General features: G+C 42.3%; 1 protein-coding gene across 10 annotated transcripts in view; it reads left to right on the top strand.

Moving 5' to 3' along the window:
• ADAMTS18 (ADAM metallopeptidase with thrombospondin type 1 motif 18) overlaps positions 1-16778 on the top strand; it is a 157602-nt gene that overhangs the window by 90396 nt on the left and 50428 nt on the right. For 9 of the 10 annotated variants that reach the window (XM_089319367.1, XM_051847029.3, XM_089319369.1 and 6 more), the window contains one exon: positions 13247-13342. In XM_089319367.1, the coding sequence (XP_089175493.1) occupies positions 13247-13342 (96 nt within the window). The remainder of the gene's footprint in view (positions 1-13246; positions 13343-16778) is intronic. The other variant, XR_016224854.1, reaches the window with a different exon arrangement.

Here is a 16778-nt window from a genome sequence, read left to right as displayed (position 1 = left end):
CAAACAACAAATGTACCAATTCAAGAAACAAGAATAAGGAAGACAACATGACGTCCCCCAAAAAACAAAACACTCCAATACTAGATTGTGAAGATGATGACATTGTGGAAATGCCAGAAATGGAAACCAAAAAAAATTGATGATAGGATTACATAGAATTAATCAGAAGCAAATGCACAAACTAATGAAGTCTGTACATGACATGAAAGAAGATTTCTTCCATAAAATTGAGATCTTAAAAATCAAAATGAAATCTTGCAAATAAAAAATTAAATAGAATAAAAATTCAGCAGAGCCTTAACAAACAGAATTGGTGAAGCAAAAGAAAGAATATCCAACTTAAAAGACAAAGCACAGGAAATTAAACAGACCAAACACAAGAAGAAGAAATTAGAAAACTAAAAAACCCTGTTGGAAGTCTACAGGGTAATATCAAATGGCCCAATATATGGGTTCTAGGAGTTCTAGGGGTTCCTGAAGGTGTAGAAAGAGAAAAATGCTTATAAGGCCTTTTCAGTGAAAAAGTAACAGGAAATTTCCCTAATTTGAAGGAAGAAAGATACATCCAAGTACAAAAAGCACATAAACACCTAATAGACATGACCGGAAAAGATCTTCACCATGACACATTGTAATCAAACTCTCCACACTAAAGTGTGCATGAGAAAAACACCAGGTTGCTTTGAAAGGATCTCCAAATAAAATCACAGTAGAATTCTCATCAGAAATCCTACAGGCTAGGAGAGAATGGCAAGATATATTCCAAGTCTTAAAATAAACTGTCAAACCAGAATACTGTATCCTGCAAAGCTCTCATTTATGAATGAAGGTGACATAAAGACCTTCCATGACAATCAGAAATTAAAAAATTTGTCACCACCTATGCAGCCCTGCAGAAGATGCTAATGGATGTGCTGCACCCAGAAACACAGAAACATGGTTATCACTATGAAAGAAGGTAAAGGAAGAAAAGCTCCCAGTAAAAGTACAAAGGAAATCCAAAGTAAAAAAAAAAAAAAATAGGAATATTGATGGAAAAATGGCAGGGCAGTCTTTATTTATCAGTAGATACCTTGAATGTAAATGGCTACTAACTCTCCATTTAAAAGATACAGACCAGCTGAATGTATTAAAAAACAAAACCTATCAAAATTTGCTGCCTACAAGAAACACATCTCACTAACACAGATACACACAGACTGAAAAATGAAAAGATGTAAAAAGATATTCCATGCTAACAGAAACCAAAAAAGAGCTTGTGTAGCTATCCGAATATCAGACAAAATAAACTTTAAGAAAAAAACTGTTAAAAGAAACAAGGATATTATGTAATGATTAAGGAATCAATTCAAGAAGAAGATGTAACTATTACAAATTTGTATGCCCTAATTACAGGGTACCTGGCTACTTGAAAGAAATACTAAGGGATCTAAAGGGAAACATAGACTCAAATACAATAATAATGGAGGATTTTAATATCCCCACTTTCAGTAATGGACAGATCAACCAGATAGAAAATCAGCAAGGAAACATCAGAGTTAATTGACACTATAGACCAAATAGACCTAACAGATATCTACAGAAGTTTTCATCCTACAGTTGCAGAATACACATTCTTCTCAACAGTGCATGGGAACTTTGTCTAGGATTGACCACATGCTAGGCCATAAAGCAAGGCTCAGCAAATTCAAAAAAAAAAAAGCCTAAATCATAGCATGCAATTCTCAGACCACAATGCAGTGAATCTGAAAATCGGCAATTAAGGAATCTCTAAAAGATACACAAACACATGGCAACTGAATAGCATGCTTCCGAATGAACAGCGGGTCATAGAAGAAATCAAAATAGAAATAAAAAAAATTCTGGAAACAAATGAAAATGACAACACAACATATCAAAACTTATAGGATACAGCAAAAGCAGTGTTAAGAGGGAAGTTTATAGCAATTGGTGCCTACATCAAGAAATTGGAAAGGCACCAAATAAATGAGCTATCAGTGCATCTCAAGGATCTTTAAAAACAACAAAACAAACCCAAAACTAGTAGGAGAAAATAATTAAACTTAGAGAAAAAATTAATAAAATTGAAACAAACAAACAAAAAAAGATCAGCAAAACAAAGAGCTGGTTTGCTGAAAAAATAAGCAAAATTGACATAGCATTGGCCCAACTAACCAAAAAAAGAGAGAAGGCCCAAATCAATAAAATTAGACATTGAAAAGGAAATGGAAATGTAATAACCAACACCACAGAAATAAAAAAAAAATCAAATTACTACACAGAGCTGTATGCCAACAAATTGGGAAACCTAGAAGAAATGGGTAGATTCCTGGACACATACTATCTACCTAAATTGAACCATGAAGACATAGAAAATCCAAACAGACCCATTACTAAGACAGAAATTGAATCAGTAATAAAGAGCCTCCCTCCCCCCCACCCCAAAAAAAGCCCAGGACCAGTGACTTCACTGCTGAATTATACCAGACATTTAAAGAAAAATTAACTCCAGTTCTTCTCAAGTTATTCAAAAAAATTGAAATGGAGGTAATCCTCCCAGATTCTTTATATGAACTCAACATCACTGTGATTCCTAAATCTGAAAAAGTCGCAACAGAGAAAGAGAACTGCAGACCAATTTCCTTGATGAATATAAATGCAAAAATCCCTAGCAAAATTCTGGCCAATCGAATCCAACAGCACATCAGAAAGATCATTCATCCGGACCAAGTGGGATTTATCCCTGGTATGCAGGGTTGGTTCAACATTTGCAAATCAGTCAATGTGATACATCACATCAACAAACTGAAGAACAAAAACTGTATGAGTATCTCAGTAGATGCAGATAAAGCATTTGATAAAATACAACACCATTTCATGAAGAAAACTCTAAGCAAACTGAGTATTGAAGGAACATTCCTCAACACAATCAAGGCAATTTATGACAAACTCACAGCCAGAAATCCTATTGATTGGGGAAAAGTTGGAAGCATTCCCACTGAGATCTGGAACCAGACAAGGATGCCTGCTGTCATCACTGCTATTCATTATAGTCCTGGAAGTTTTAGCCAGAGCCATTAGGCAAGAAAAGAAGTCAAAGGTTGGGGCCGGTGCTGTGGCACAGCGGGTTAAAGCCCTGGCCTGAAGCACAGGGATCCCATTTGGGCGCCAGTTCTAGTCCCAGCTGCTCCTCTTCCAATCCAGCTTTCTGCTATGGCCTGGGATAGCAGCAGAAGATGGCCCAAGTCCTTGGGCCTCTGCACCCATAGGAGACCTGGAAGAAGCTCCTGGCTTCAGATCAGTGTAGCTCTGGCCATTGCAGCCAACTGGGGAGTGAACCAGCAGATGGAAGACCTCCCTCTCTGCCTCTACCTCTCTCTGTAACTCTGTCTTTCAAATAAATAAAATAAATCTTTAAAAAAAGACGTCAAAGGGATACAAATTGGGAAAAAGGAAGTCAAACTATTCCTATTTACAGATGACATGATTCTATATATAGGGGATCCAAAAGACTCCACCTAGAGACTATGGAACTCATAGAAGAGTATGGTAAAGTAGCAGGATATAAAAATCAGTACACAAAAATCAACAACCTTTGTATATGCAGTGGCTTGGTGGAAAAAGAACTTCTAAGGTCAATTCTGTTCACAATAGCTACAAAAATAAATAAATAAACTTATTCCAAGGTATTTTATTTATTTAACCATGGATGTCAAAGATCTCTATGGTGAGAATTAGATAACATTAAAGAAAGAAATAGAAGAAGATATAAAAAAAAATGGAAAAGTCTTCCATTTTCATGGATTGGAAGAGTCAGCATCATCAAAATGTCCATTCTGGCCGGCGCCGCGGGCAATAGTCTAATCCTCTGCCTAGCGGCGCCAGCACACCGGGTTCTAGTCCCGGTCGGGGTGCCGGATTCTGTCCCGGTTGCCCCTCTTCCAGGCCAGCTCTCTGCTGTGGCCCGGGAGTGCAGTGGAGGATGGCCCAAGTGCTTGGACCCTGCACCCCATGGGAGACCAGGATAAGCACTTGGCTCCTGCCTTCGGATCAGCACAGTGCACCGGCCACGGCGGCCATTGGAGGGTGAACCAACGGCAAAGGAAGACCTTTCTCTCTCTCTCTCTCTCTCTCTCTCTCTGTCCACTCTGCCTGTGGAAAAAAAATGTCCATTCTTCTGAAAGCAATTTCCAGATTCAATGCAATACCAATCAAAATACCAAAGATATTCTTCTCAGATCTAAAAAAAAATGAAGCTGAAATTCATATGGAAACACAGGAGACCTCGAACATCTAATGTAATGTTAAACAACAAAAACAAATTCAGAAGCATCACAATACCAGATTTTGAGAAATACTGCACAGCAGTTATAATCAAAATAGCCTGGTACTGGTACAAAAATAGATGAATAGACCAACAGCATCAAGTAGTAATGCCAGAAATCAATCCAAGCATCTGCAACCAACTTACATTTGACCAAGAAGCTAAAACCAGTCCCTGGAGCAAGGACAGTCTCTTCACCAAATGGTGCTGGGAAAACTGGATTTCCACATGCAGAAGTATGAAGCATGACCCCTGTCTTACACCTTAAACTAAAATCCATTCAAAATGGATTAAATATCTAAATCTACCATCAACATGTTAGAGAACATTTGGGAAACACTGCAAGACATTGGCACAGGCAAAGAGTTCTTGGAAATGACCCCAGAGGCACAGGCAATCAAAGCCAAAATTAACGAATGGGATTACTTCAAATTGAGAAGTTTCTGTACTGTAAAAGAAACATTCAGGAAAGTGAAGAGACAACCAACAGAATGGGAGAAATCATTTGCCAACTATGCAGCTGATAAAGCATTAATAACCAGAATATATAAAGAGCTCAAGAAACTCCATAACAACAAAACAAACAACCCAGTTAAGAAATGGGAAAGGACTTAGACATTTTTTAAGAGAGGAAATCCAAATGGCCAACAGACACATGAAAAATGCTCAGGATCACTAGCTGTCAGGGAAATGCAAGTCAAAACCACAATGAGGTTTCACTTCACCCTTGTTAGAATGGCTTTCATACAGAAATCAACAAACAACAAATGCTGGCGAGGATGTGGGGAAAAGAGGTACCCTAATACCCTAATCCACTGTTGGTGGGGATGTAAACTGGAAAAACCACAATGGAAGACAGTATGGAAACACCTCAGAAATCTCAATATAGACTTAACAGATGACCCGGCCATCCCAATCCTTGGAATTTATGCAAGGGAAATGAAATCATAAACAAAATAGTTATCTACTCCGCAGCATTTATTGCAGCTCAATTCACAGTAGCTAAGACATGGAATCAACCTAAATGCCCATAAAATGAAGACTGGATAAAGAAATTATGGGATATGTATTCTATGGAATACTACACAGTGGTAAAAAAATTAAATCCTGTCATTTGCAACAAAATGGATGAATCTGGAAAACATCATACTTAGTGAAATATTCTAGTCCCAAAGGGACAAATACTATATGTTTTCCCTGATCTGTGATAACTAATAGAGTACCTAAAAGGAAATCTGTAGAAGTGACATTGATACTTTGAGAAGCAATGACTTCAACAGCCCTTGTCTTAACTGTCGAGAAAGTTTTTTTTTCTTTGTCATAGTATTTGTTGAACTCCTTACTTAACATAGAGTTACTCATATATGTATAAAGTCAATTAAAAATAGATCTCAGTAAAAAATAAGAGTTGGAATAAGAGGGAGGAAGAACTTTGTAACTGTAAAGCTGTATAGTTCTGCATACATTCCTATGGACTTACTTCTAATTTACAGTTTAAAAACTTGTCATGGGACTCCAAATATCATTAAGTTGAGTGGTAAAAATGCCATCTTAAGTGTTAAATTGATCATATGAAGTGTTAAAATGATCATAAAAATAGGATTGTGTTAACAGGACCATATAAATAAGATCAAGTGTCTGGTAATAATAAATAGAATTAAAACGGGGAGAATGTTCCAACATGGGAAACAGTCCACACAGCAGACTCATAGAATGACAATTACTTTAAATAGCACTCTGATCTAAGAATCGGCCCTTAAGGTATTTGTCTGGCTGAAAAGCCCATGAGAGCATTTCTGTCATGGAAAGCCAAGACTCTGGCAAAAAAAAAACAAAAACGTTCTACATGAAGGATCTCTGTGACTGAGATCCCAGTGGATAGAAGGGGCCATCAAAGAAAGATGAACTTTTCTCTGAAGGAAGGAGAAATTGTGGGTTCAAAAGGCTTCCAAGCCTCGGCAGCTTATGTCAAGAGCTTTGGGTGATCACTGATGTGATACTTAAGAATGTTAATTGTTAAATTAATAACTGGAGTCACTGTGCCCTTCCCATGTAGGACTTCTGTCCTCAGTGGTATTATGAAAATTAACTGTAAAACTTGTTCTCATACAGTGTGTGTGTGTGTGTGTATGCAAATTGTTGAAATCTTTACTTAGTATAGAGTTGGTATTCTATGTATAATTAAATGAAAATGACTCTTAATGGGGCATGGATGGGAAAGGGAGAGGGAAGAAGAAATGGGGTGGGAGTGTGGGTACGAAGAATCACTATATTCCTAAAGTTGTACTTAAGAAATTTATACTCCTTAAATAAATAGTATCTTTGGGGAAAAAGAAAGATTCAACACAACTGTTACTTCCTTTTTTCCTCAAATGATTTTCAAGCAATGCTTTTCTTTTTGCATTCCATCTCTGCCTTATGTGTCACTCTGAAAAACTGCAATACTGTATTATAAACAGTTATTTAATTTATTTATTTAAAAGGCAGAGTTAAAGAGAGCAAAGGAGAGACAGAGATCTTAAACCCATTTGTTCACTCCCCAAGCAGCCACAGTGGCTGGAGATGTGCCAATACGAGGCCAGGAGCCAGGAACTTCTTCTGGGTCTTCCATGTGGGTGCAGGGGCTCAAGTACTTGGGCCATCTGCTGCTGCTTCACCCAGGCCGATAGCAGGGAGCTGTATTGGAAATGGAGCATCCAGGACTGGAATTGGAGCACATGTGTGACACTGGCACTGTATGCATCAGCTTTACTCACTACATCATAGTGCCAGCCCCGTTATAACTGTTTCTGCACGTCTAGTCCCGGGTTCTTAGCATATGCACAACCTAGTGTATGCTAATGTAGTAACAAGCAATCGGTAATTAATTATTGGCATTCCGGTGATAAAGGAGACTAATATTTGAGTTTCCTCCTAGTGAAATCAGAGAGCACTGCATGGTTTTGAGTAGAAAAGTGACTGGAATTCTCTTACTTGATTCAGAAGTCTCCCTAACACAGTACCATCCGTGTTCAGATTCTAGAAACATTTTAAAGGTAAAGCTAATATGCTTTCATGATACAGTCTAAGATTTCCTGGTAGAACGTGAGACAAAAGAGTCGAAGATTTGGGGCTTGAACATCTGGAAGAATCAGGCGAGGAAGGCTCAGCATAGAAAAGGTTTTAGGGGAGACATGAGAAATTTTAGTTTTGACAGTTTACGTTTTTTGTTGTAACTTACACATGAAAATTGCATACTTGGGCAAGGTAAACATATCTATATCCTCTAACACTGAATATTTCTTTATGGTTAAAACATTCAAAGTTCCTTTTCCTAGTTTTTATTTTAGGGAAAGAAACATTTCACTACCTGTAGTAACCTCTCTGGGAATAGTAAACCTGAACTTCTTGATCCTATCTAACTATAACTTAGTCCAATTACTCTAACTTTCCCTGTCATTCCCTCCCCCCTTCCTCCTTCCAGCCTATGCTAACCTTCTACTCTCAACTTCTGTGAGATAAGCATGGCTATCCCTGCTTTATTTTGTGTACTATTTGCATAAAACATCTTCCCATCCTTTCATGTTCATTCCATATGTGTTCTTAGAAGTGAAGTGAATATTGTGTAAGCAGCCTATATTTGGCTGTTCTTCTTTTTCAGTTTGATCACTGTGTTCGTTTACTTGCAGAATATAACCTATTTACATTTAAGGTAATTTTTGATAGATAGGGTTGTACTGTTACTTTCTAGCCTTATGGTAGTCTTTCTTTCTTTTCCCTTCTCTTAAAATCTTTTGTGGTGTTCGAGTGACTTTGATTCTCTGTTATTTTTTTAAGTCTGTTATCATTTAGGCTTGGTACTTACCATGAGGCTTACAAAAGCATGTTTTGGTGGTATCAAACTATAATAGCAACTTGACAATCATTTTGAAAGCATAAAAAGAAATAGAAAGAGATAAGGTATAGTAATAAGGCATTCTATTCTTGTACTTTATTCTTCCCTGTCTGTTGGTTTTTTGATCTTTTAATTTATGTCTTTCTATATTGCCTATATTAATATGAGTGTAGTTCTTATTAATTTTAGTCACTTTGGTTTTTAGTCTCATAATAAAGATGTAGAAGGTTTACTCACCTTGCATTCTGTGTTGGAGCATTCTGAATTTAACGATGTAGGTTGTTCAGGTAGCACGGCTTCCATGTTGAAGCATTCTGAATTTGTGACTGTGCTTATCAGTGTTTACTTTCTTCTCATACCTTCTTACTGGTATCTTTTCTGTTTCAGCTTGAAGAAGTCCTTTTAGAATTTATTGTAAAGCAGCTCTGGTACTTTGGAGAGCTTTCTCAGGCACCTTAGCAGGGAGTTGGATCAGAAGTGGAGCAGCTGGGATGTGAACCAGTGCCCATATGGGATGCTGGTGCTGCAGACTACAACTTAACTCACTATGCAACATTGCCAGTCCCGTCAAATCTCTTTATTAGAGTATTGAATTATTTGTCTGCATTCTCAGGAAGTTTGTTGGATTTCCCTAAGATAGCCCTTTTAAGTTCTTCATCTGAACATTGGCTGATGTTGGCTCCTACGTGAGTGGCTTCTGGCACCTCATTTTGTGAGTTGAATGTGAGGTCTTGGTTCGTGACACCTGTTGGCATATGTCGTCATCTGTGTATTGAAGAATGAGTTACTGTTTTCCAGCTTTTGTAATCCAGCTTCACTCGTGGCTCTCTTTCCAGGAATTCTAAGCAGTTATTTTCTCTGAGCCTGTGGACACTTGAGCTCCTTCAGCAGTGGGTGGCACCCAGAACTGAGGCTTTCAGAAAATCTGCCAGTGTGCTGACTCTGCTCCAGTGATGCCCTGAGCTTAGAGTTGTCTGAAATCCGCAACTGGTGTGCCATCCAGAATGAAATGAGGTGTTCAAAAAGAGGTAGTCCATCCCTGTGAGCTCCCCCCAAGGCTGAGGAAGGCCCGTATGCCCAGTCCCGCAGCCTCCAATGCCACAAAACCAGATCACACCCAGCGCCCACAGCCTACCCAGACCAGTAGGGTTAGGACCAAATCCCACACTGCTGTGGTCAGTCTGCTGCTGAGACAGACTTAGGGATTAAGGCTTCTAGAACTGTCCACCAGCAATGCTTCCTGGAATGTAAGTCTGATCAAGTGCAGCCACAGGACTTCTCTTGGCACAGGGGCAGGTCCACAGGCTCCACTTGTGGGTGGAGAATATTAGGATCTGCCCTGTGTTGGGTTTTACCAATCCAGTGCTATGACCCAAGGCACAGTCTTGGGTTCCTTGTTTACTGTCCGAGGTTGGGGAGGGGTAACAAGGACAACGCTTTGGCTGTCAGGATGGCACTAAGCTGTGTCTCACAGTCACCAGACCTTGTATAATCACAAGAGTGCCCCTCGCCTTGGGTGCATGGGGAACCAGTGGTGCTGCACGCCAAAGCAAGTGCACCTCACCAGGGTTATCAGTGCCTGATGCCGGCACGGCTCTACAGGCTCCCCCTGCAAGTGCTGGCCTGGAGCTGGAGGACTTTGGGCTGTATCAGTGCTGACTCGCACAGCTGCAGCCTGGCTCTGAGCTCCAAGGCAAGCTTCTGAGTTCTCTTTCTTGACCTTCTCCCCAGCAGCTGGAGGCTTGTTTGCTGTCCACTGAAGGTTGGTGAAAGGGAGGCGTAACTGCTCCCTTAGCTGCCTGGCTACAGAGGATCCAAAATCTCAGCTTTCACGTACAGACCTGCGGGCAGACATCCTGGGGCCCTGCTGGACTGTAGTTTTTAACATGACAGGCCGGTACTGGGTTTCAAGTCTGAGGTCTGAGCTTAATTCACTTTGGTTTTCCCAAGTGGGAGGTGAGGTGTGTCTCTCCCTGCTGGGCTGTTGGGAGCTGAGAGAGGATTGACATCTGCAGACAGCTCATTCTTTCCTGCACTTTAGAATGTATCTGTTCTTCTTGCTACACTAAAACCAGGCACTGAGGCCTCGCACCTGGCTTCTGTAGCTCCTGTGCAGGGAGGTGACTCGGCGCGGGAATAGCTGTTGAAGCTGGTGTCTCAGTGGGCAGGTGCTCGCAAGTGTCTCATTCGGCTGCCGTCTTGCTCCAGCTCCTAACATGTCAGAAGTCTGAGATGCTTTAGAAAACACAGTCATCAGAATCCGTTTGCATTTCCAATACGTCAGGCTTTACCGACAGCGCGTACCTCCTCTGGAACACAGCTGGAGAACCTGAACACAGCAGTGGATGGTGTTGAGACTCTGTTGTCTAGTTCAGAAAATCCTATCCAGGCAACGTGAGACCTGGGGGATCTCTGTGGCTGATTCTTTTCCCCTTAAATTATGACTTAAGTGCAGGTAATTATAGATAAGGAAGAATTGGTTGGACATGCTGGAAAAAGAGGGGGAGGCACAAGCAAAATGTTCCAACTCCCTTTGCTGTTGACTTGGAAAGGGAGCTGTCTCGGAGGGCATTCGTTGTCGCCAAAGCGAACAGTTGGCTGTAATTATGTTTGACTTCTGCGCTTCCCCACAGAGCAATACCACGTTCAGGCAGCCAGTCTTATTTCACTGTGGAGTCCCGTGTCCTTTGGCTTTGCTTTGTTTTCCTGATGCCCTCCGGCTGCCCCTTCTCTCGGCCCTGTGGCCTGGCCTTGCTTATGGCATCTGGGCCCTCTTCTTGGGTTAGCCCAAGCAAGGGTCACTTTGGTGGCTGCTGCATAGACGACGGGCGTGGTTATGGGTGTCCCCTGGCCATGAGAAAGGAAGCACAAGAACTTGAAAGCTTCCCAAGTGAGCCTTTGCTTCAACCACTGTCTCCTGTTCCTCTGCTTTGATGCAGGCTGCTGCTTTTGCCACATGAATTTTTTTGCATCCCCCCCAGACCTTGATAGGGAAGTGTGTGGAGATGGTGAACCTCGTTCAGGTTTTTCTGGGAGGCTGCTTCATGCTTTCTGTGAGCTCACGAAAGGAAGTTTGAGTATGTATGAAGGAGTCTTCCAAACATTCATGGAAAGTATGGGCTGCGAGAAAAGGACGCATGCATTTCAAAACTTTTTTGTGCCAACATAAACTTAGCTCTTCATTCTCTTTTCCCATAAGTCTTTGGAAGTGACCTCTTAGATATTTTGTGGAGTGAGCTCTCTTGAGATGGGGAGATGGTGTGTGTGTGTGTCTCAGGCCTTTGGGTGGTGGTGATGTTGCTAAGCGGTGAATCGAATGGTCTCCCATTCTCTGCTGTAGTGAGAATTTTGTAGGCCACAGAGGCAGAATTGCCCCATACACCTCTGGTTTCCCTGTTTTCTTTTTGCAGTCCTGTGGAAAGTTCTTTTTTGTTTGTTTACTTTTTTTGGTGAAATATTTTGAAGCATGTTGTCGTATTTTCTAGTTGTGAACTCTATAGTAAGGGAAATATTTGGGGAGTTAGGTCATTGGTAAATTGAATTTTCAGGGTTAAGACTGGTAAGTACCAAAACTGTTTTGTTTTCTTGCTGATTGTGGGTTTCCCTCAATGTGTGTGTGTTTACCTTGCTACCTTTGGAATATGGCAAACAAAATGGAATCGTGTGAATACTTAATGGTAATCATTAGTGATGTAATTCTGGACAGCAACTTTGAACTGGCAGATGTCTGGTTTAATCCTTTGCTTTAGGGATAGGGAACTGAGGCTGGGCGGTGGAGGTCTCTCTGACAATGTCAACTCCAGGCCCAGAGACAGTTTGAGAGGCCGATCTGAGGTCTGTCTTTGCCGCTTGGCTGCTTTGTGACGTTACTGGCTTCAGAAGCATCTACCGGCGGCTTGCTCAGCGTCCTCAGCTAAGTGAGCTTAGATGAGGAAATAGTTTCTGCCTCCAAATGGTAGTGTTAGTGTCCTGTTGGTGCTGTAGTATGTTTCCGTGAATTCGGTGTGACTTACAAGAACACACTTTTAGTATATTATAGTTCTGGATGTGCACATTTGCAGTGGCTAAAATCAAGATGTCAACAGGGTCCTGTTCCTTTTGGAATTTATGTGAGAGAGGCCCTTCTCTGCCTTCGACAGCTTCCAGAAACCACCTGTGTGCCCAGGCTCCTGGCCTCTTTCTCTATCTTCAAAGCCAGAACATTGTCCGGCTGCCATTTCTTGGTTCTGTCATGTCTTGTTCTTCCCCCATTGGAAGATCCTTGCAACTGTGTCAAGCCTACCTGGGACATTTAGGTCCAGCCTACCTGGGACATTAAGGCCGGTGTGTCCATCAGGATCAGTTGGTTCACACTCTCTGTCCCATCAGCAACTTTACTTCTTCTTTGCTAGTTCCTGGGGTCAGGACGTGGACCTCTCTGGAGGCCATTATTCTGCCTACCTCAGTCTAGTGTGGGAATCATTTCAGACGACTGAGGTGAGAGTTAAATGAAGAACATAACAGTGATGATAACAGCCAGTGTTTTGGAGAATTGCACGTACTGTGCATACTAACTGCTTTGTCTGTATTACCTCTGTGATCCCTGAGAACAACCTGGAAGAGTCTAGAACTAAGTTCTCCACAATATTATAGGATAGGAAGCTGCTGAGGGACACTGAGTAACACGTCCAACGGGCATACAACTCGGAATGACAGAATGAATCAGACTTCCTTTATCCAATTTTGTTCTGTTCCACTACCCTCGTTATTAATTACCGTTGTCATTGGAAACTAGCCAGCACGAATGTCCTCTAGATGAGCTGTTGCTGCCTCTTAGTCATGCCTAACTACACATGAAGGTTCAGGTACTGAAGACACTTCCTGCATACACTGTCACTAGGGTGTGCTATCACGCTGCTACCAGCCAACTTCACTTGCTCCTACTTTCAGACTAATTTGTCTGATCTCAGCCACCCCAAAATATGGTATGAGTATATTGTCTCCAGAAGTTCTGCGTGTTGTCATGTTGATTGTGTCATCGCCCTTACTGGCCCCTTCTTTCCTTGCAGGACATTTGCAAATCCCTCTGGTGCCACCGAGTGGGCCACAGATGTGAGACCAAGTTTATGCCTGCCGCAGAAGGGACCGTTTGTGGCTTGAGTATGGTAAACTGCATACGTGTTAGTTTGTAGCTACAGACACTTGCTAAGGCATAGAACCGCCAGTGTGTGTGTGGTGGCCCTGGAATGGAATACCTCTGCTGCGTGTGTGTTCTGTTTCTCCTTAACCAGCATCATTTCACAGTGATGATAAAACTTAATGCTAGGCCGGCACCGTGGCTCACTAGGCTAATCTTCCGCCTGTGGCACCGGCACCCCGGGTTCTAGTCCTGGTCGGGGCGCCGGATTCTGTCCTGGTTGCCCCTCTTCCAGGCCAGCTCTCTGCGGTGGCCCGGGAGTGCAGTGGAGGATGGCCCAAGTGCTTGGGCCCTGCACCCCATGGGAGACCAGGAGAAGCACCTGGCTCCTGCCATCAGATCAGCGCGGTGCGCCGGCCGTGGTGGCCATTGGAGGGTGAACCAACGGCAAAGGAAGACCTTTCTATCTGTCTCTCTCTCTCTCACTGTCCACTCTGCCTGTCAAAACAACAAACAAACTTAATGCTAATATCACCCAAAAAGTAGTTCAATTACTTAAATTTTTTTTTTTTTTTACTGCATTTGTTTTCTGTTTTTACCTGGTGGCTTGGGTCTGAATAGCTGTTTCAATGAGCTAGTGGGTTTTATGGCACATCATTGGCCTTTCAAACTTGATGTGTTATGTAAAAGCCTCATGTAAAGTATGTAAAAAGTACCAGTAAATAGCCCAGATTTGGGGAACTCATTTGAAAACCCGGGCTAGAGGAGCTCCCAGGAGGAGAAGCCAAAACATTGCAGGTTTTCGGATCTCTGTTGCTGGCTCTCGCAAGCCTGCTGGGTGGATTGGCCATTTAGAGTGGACTCCATTCCACAGTCATTAATGACCAGATTCCAGGGACAGGAGACCTGGGGGAGATAGAGGAGAATAAAACTCCTTGCCGCCCGAGAAGAAGTTATATCACCGCGGGAAAACTCCAACAGAAGCCACCGGCTCAAGCTCCCTTTCAATGCTCTTCTTTAAGCACCAGCTATGGGCAGGGCCCAGCTGAGTGCGAAGTGAGCCTTGCTTGGGATGAGGAGTGCCCTTGGAGCCAGCTGCAGCAGTGGGTGCAGAGGGTGGACGGTGTAGTCCTTCTCTCGGACAGGAAAAAGGAGCGACTTGGCAGCAAGAAACCATCAGTGAGCGACGGAAGGCAAAGCTCGGCCAGGCCAAAGCAAACGGGGGCTCAGCAGCACTGCCGTGTTCGGGATACGTAGTAGAGCAGTTCTCAGTGCCTCTTAAATGTGCTGTAATGTTTTAAAGAAAGCAGAGAAAGTATTTGAAATTGAAGACTAATGGACAGTTTCTGATCAGATATACCGATCCTGGGACGTCCCAATAAGGATTCTCATTAAATTTTTTAACATTGGATTTCAGGATAATTTTACATTTATAAAACAAAACATAATGGTAGTGTTGTAGCCATGGTTCTACAAAGCAATGAATTGACTGAATAATTGGATATACAGATATTGCTCATTTTTATTTTTGAAGCATCCAACTTTAGAATATTCCACATGAGGAATAATGAGCCTTTTGAAATTTAAAAGCAATAGAATTAAATGTGATGATATCGCATCTCGGCCTTTTGGCTAAGATCAAGTGTAATGCGATGATATCCAAGAAAAGAGTGATAGAATTTGGAGGATCTCCAGGAAATTCATGGAAGGTGCATCTTATATAAAAACTATGCATGGATTTTTAGGGTTTTTTGACATCAAAACAAAATTTATCTTTTTTTGTTTTTTAAAGGTTTACTTTATTTGTTTCAAAGTCTGAATTAGAAAGACAGACAGACAGACATCCTCCACTGCTTCCCCAGGCCATTAGCAGGCAGCTGGGTCAGAAGTGGAGCAGCCGGGACGAGAAGTGGTGCCCATGTGGGATGCTGGCGTCACAGTTGGCAGCTTGACCTGCAGCACCACAATGCTGGCCCCCAAAATTTATCTTTTAATTCCATTTTCCACCAACTTTTTGAAGTCCTTTCATAAATGACAAAGTGGTCTATAGCATAGGTCTGAAATTAACTAAACACAAATGAGCAAGGATCTGAGTCCCATGGGAGCCCAATCGCACGTGGATTAGAGGTCAGTAAATCAGGGCAGAAGTCAGTAAACCCGTGTGCTGATAGCTCTCCTGCCCTGATCTGCCAGCTATTTTAAAATCCCAGGCTATGGTTACATCCGTGGGAAGAGCCCTCGAATGTCGGTCATACTGGGAAGAGTGCATGTCCGTCAGTCCCATCCAGCGTCACTCCAAGTTAATCTTTGCCGCCTCGCTAGGTGTCCCTTTGACAGGGGATGTGATTTTCTGTCTGTTGGACAGCAGACTGCTTGAGCACCAGGCCCGTGACTTACTCTGGCTTTTTGCAGGAGGTCTGGCACAGAGTAGCAGCTGCTTCATGTTTTGTTTATTTCTTTGTAACCGAAACCCAGTGTATCCTTGCCGCTCCTTCTCCAGTGCCCTGTCCTTTGTAGTAGGAATACTCAGTACATGAGAATGTGAAAGCATTATGCTTTTACCTAGGGATGTGTCTGTAAGCAAGGAGGCCTGTGTGTGCCGTCTGTTAAAAGGGTAAGAAGTCGCGGCTGCTCCGCTTCTGGTCCAGCTCCCTGCTAATGGCCTGGGAAAGCAGCAGAGGATGGCCCAGTTGCTTGGGCCCCTGCACCCATGTGGGTGGGAGTCCCAGGTGAAGCTCCTGGCTTCATCTGTCCCAACCCTGGCCATTGCGGCCATTTGAGGAGTGAACCAATAGGTTAAAAATCCATTCTCTCTCTGCCTGTGCCTCTCCTTCTCTGCAACTCTGACTTTCAAATAAATAAATCTTTAAAAAAATTTTCATGAATAGGGGGTATAAGAAAAAAAACTAAGGCTTTTTTTAATTGCACCAAAATAAACTACCATTAAAAAAAATTGAGACCAAAGGCTGGAGGGAGGCAAATGGAGACAGAGAGAGAGTTCCCTTCTGCTGGTTCACTCCCCAAGACCCTCTAAAGTTAAGGCTGGGCTAAGACCAAACTCAGGAGCCAAGAATTCAATCCAGGTCCCTGATGTGGGTGACAAGAACCCGATTACCTGGGCACTCACTGCTGCCTCCCAGAGTCTGCATTAAGAGAAACCTGGGGTCGAAAGCCCGGGCCAGATATCAAACCCAAATATTCCAGTACAGCATACAGGAATCTCAGCTGGCATCTCAATTGCTAGGCACAAGGCCCACTCCTCCACAGCTTTCGGTTCCATTTGCCAGGAAGTTTGTGAAGTCATAGCCGTTCTGTTTGAAATTAAAAGCAGCACCAGAAAGGTGTGTGTACAGGTAGAAGGATGAAATGATATATGTATATAGAATTGGATTGATGGGTGATGAAGATGTTGGCGTGCCTCTGTGTACATTCCCATATATTCCCACTTTCTTTTTTGAATTTGT

The sequence above is a fragment of the Oryctolagus cuniculus genome, chromosome 18, assembly GCF_051225735.1.
Source record: "Oryctolagus cuniculus isolate XC-2025 breed Fujian yellow rabbit chromosome 18, ASM5122573v1, whole genome shotgun sequence".
Taxonomy (NCBI): domain Eukaryota; kingdom Metazoa; phylum Chordata; class Mammalia; order Lagomorpha; family Leporidae; genus Oryctolagus; species Oryctolagus cuniculus.
Note: the sequence above shows the minus strand (reverse complement) of the source record. Positions and strands in the feature narration are given on the sequence as shown.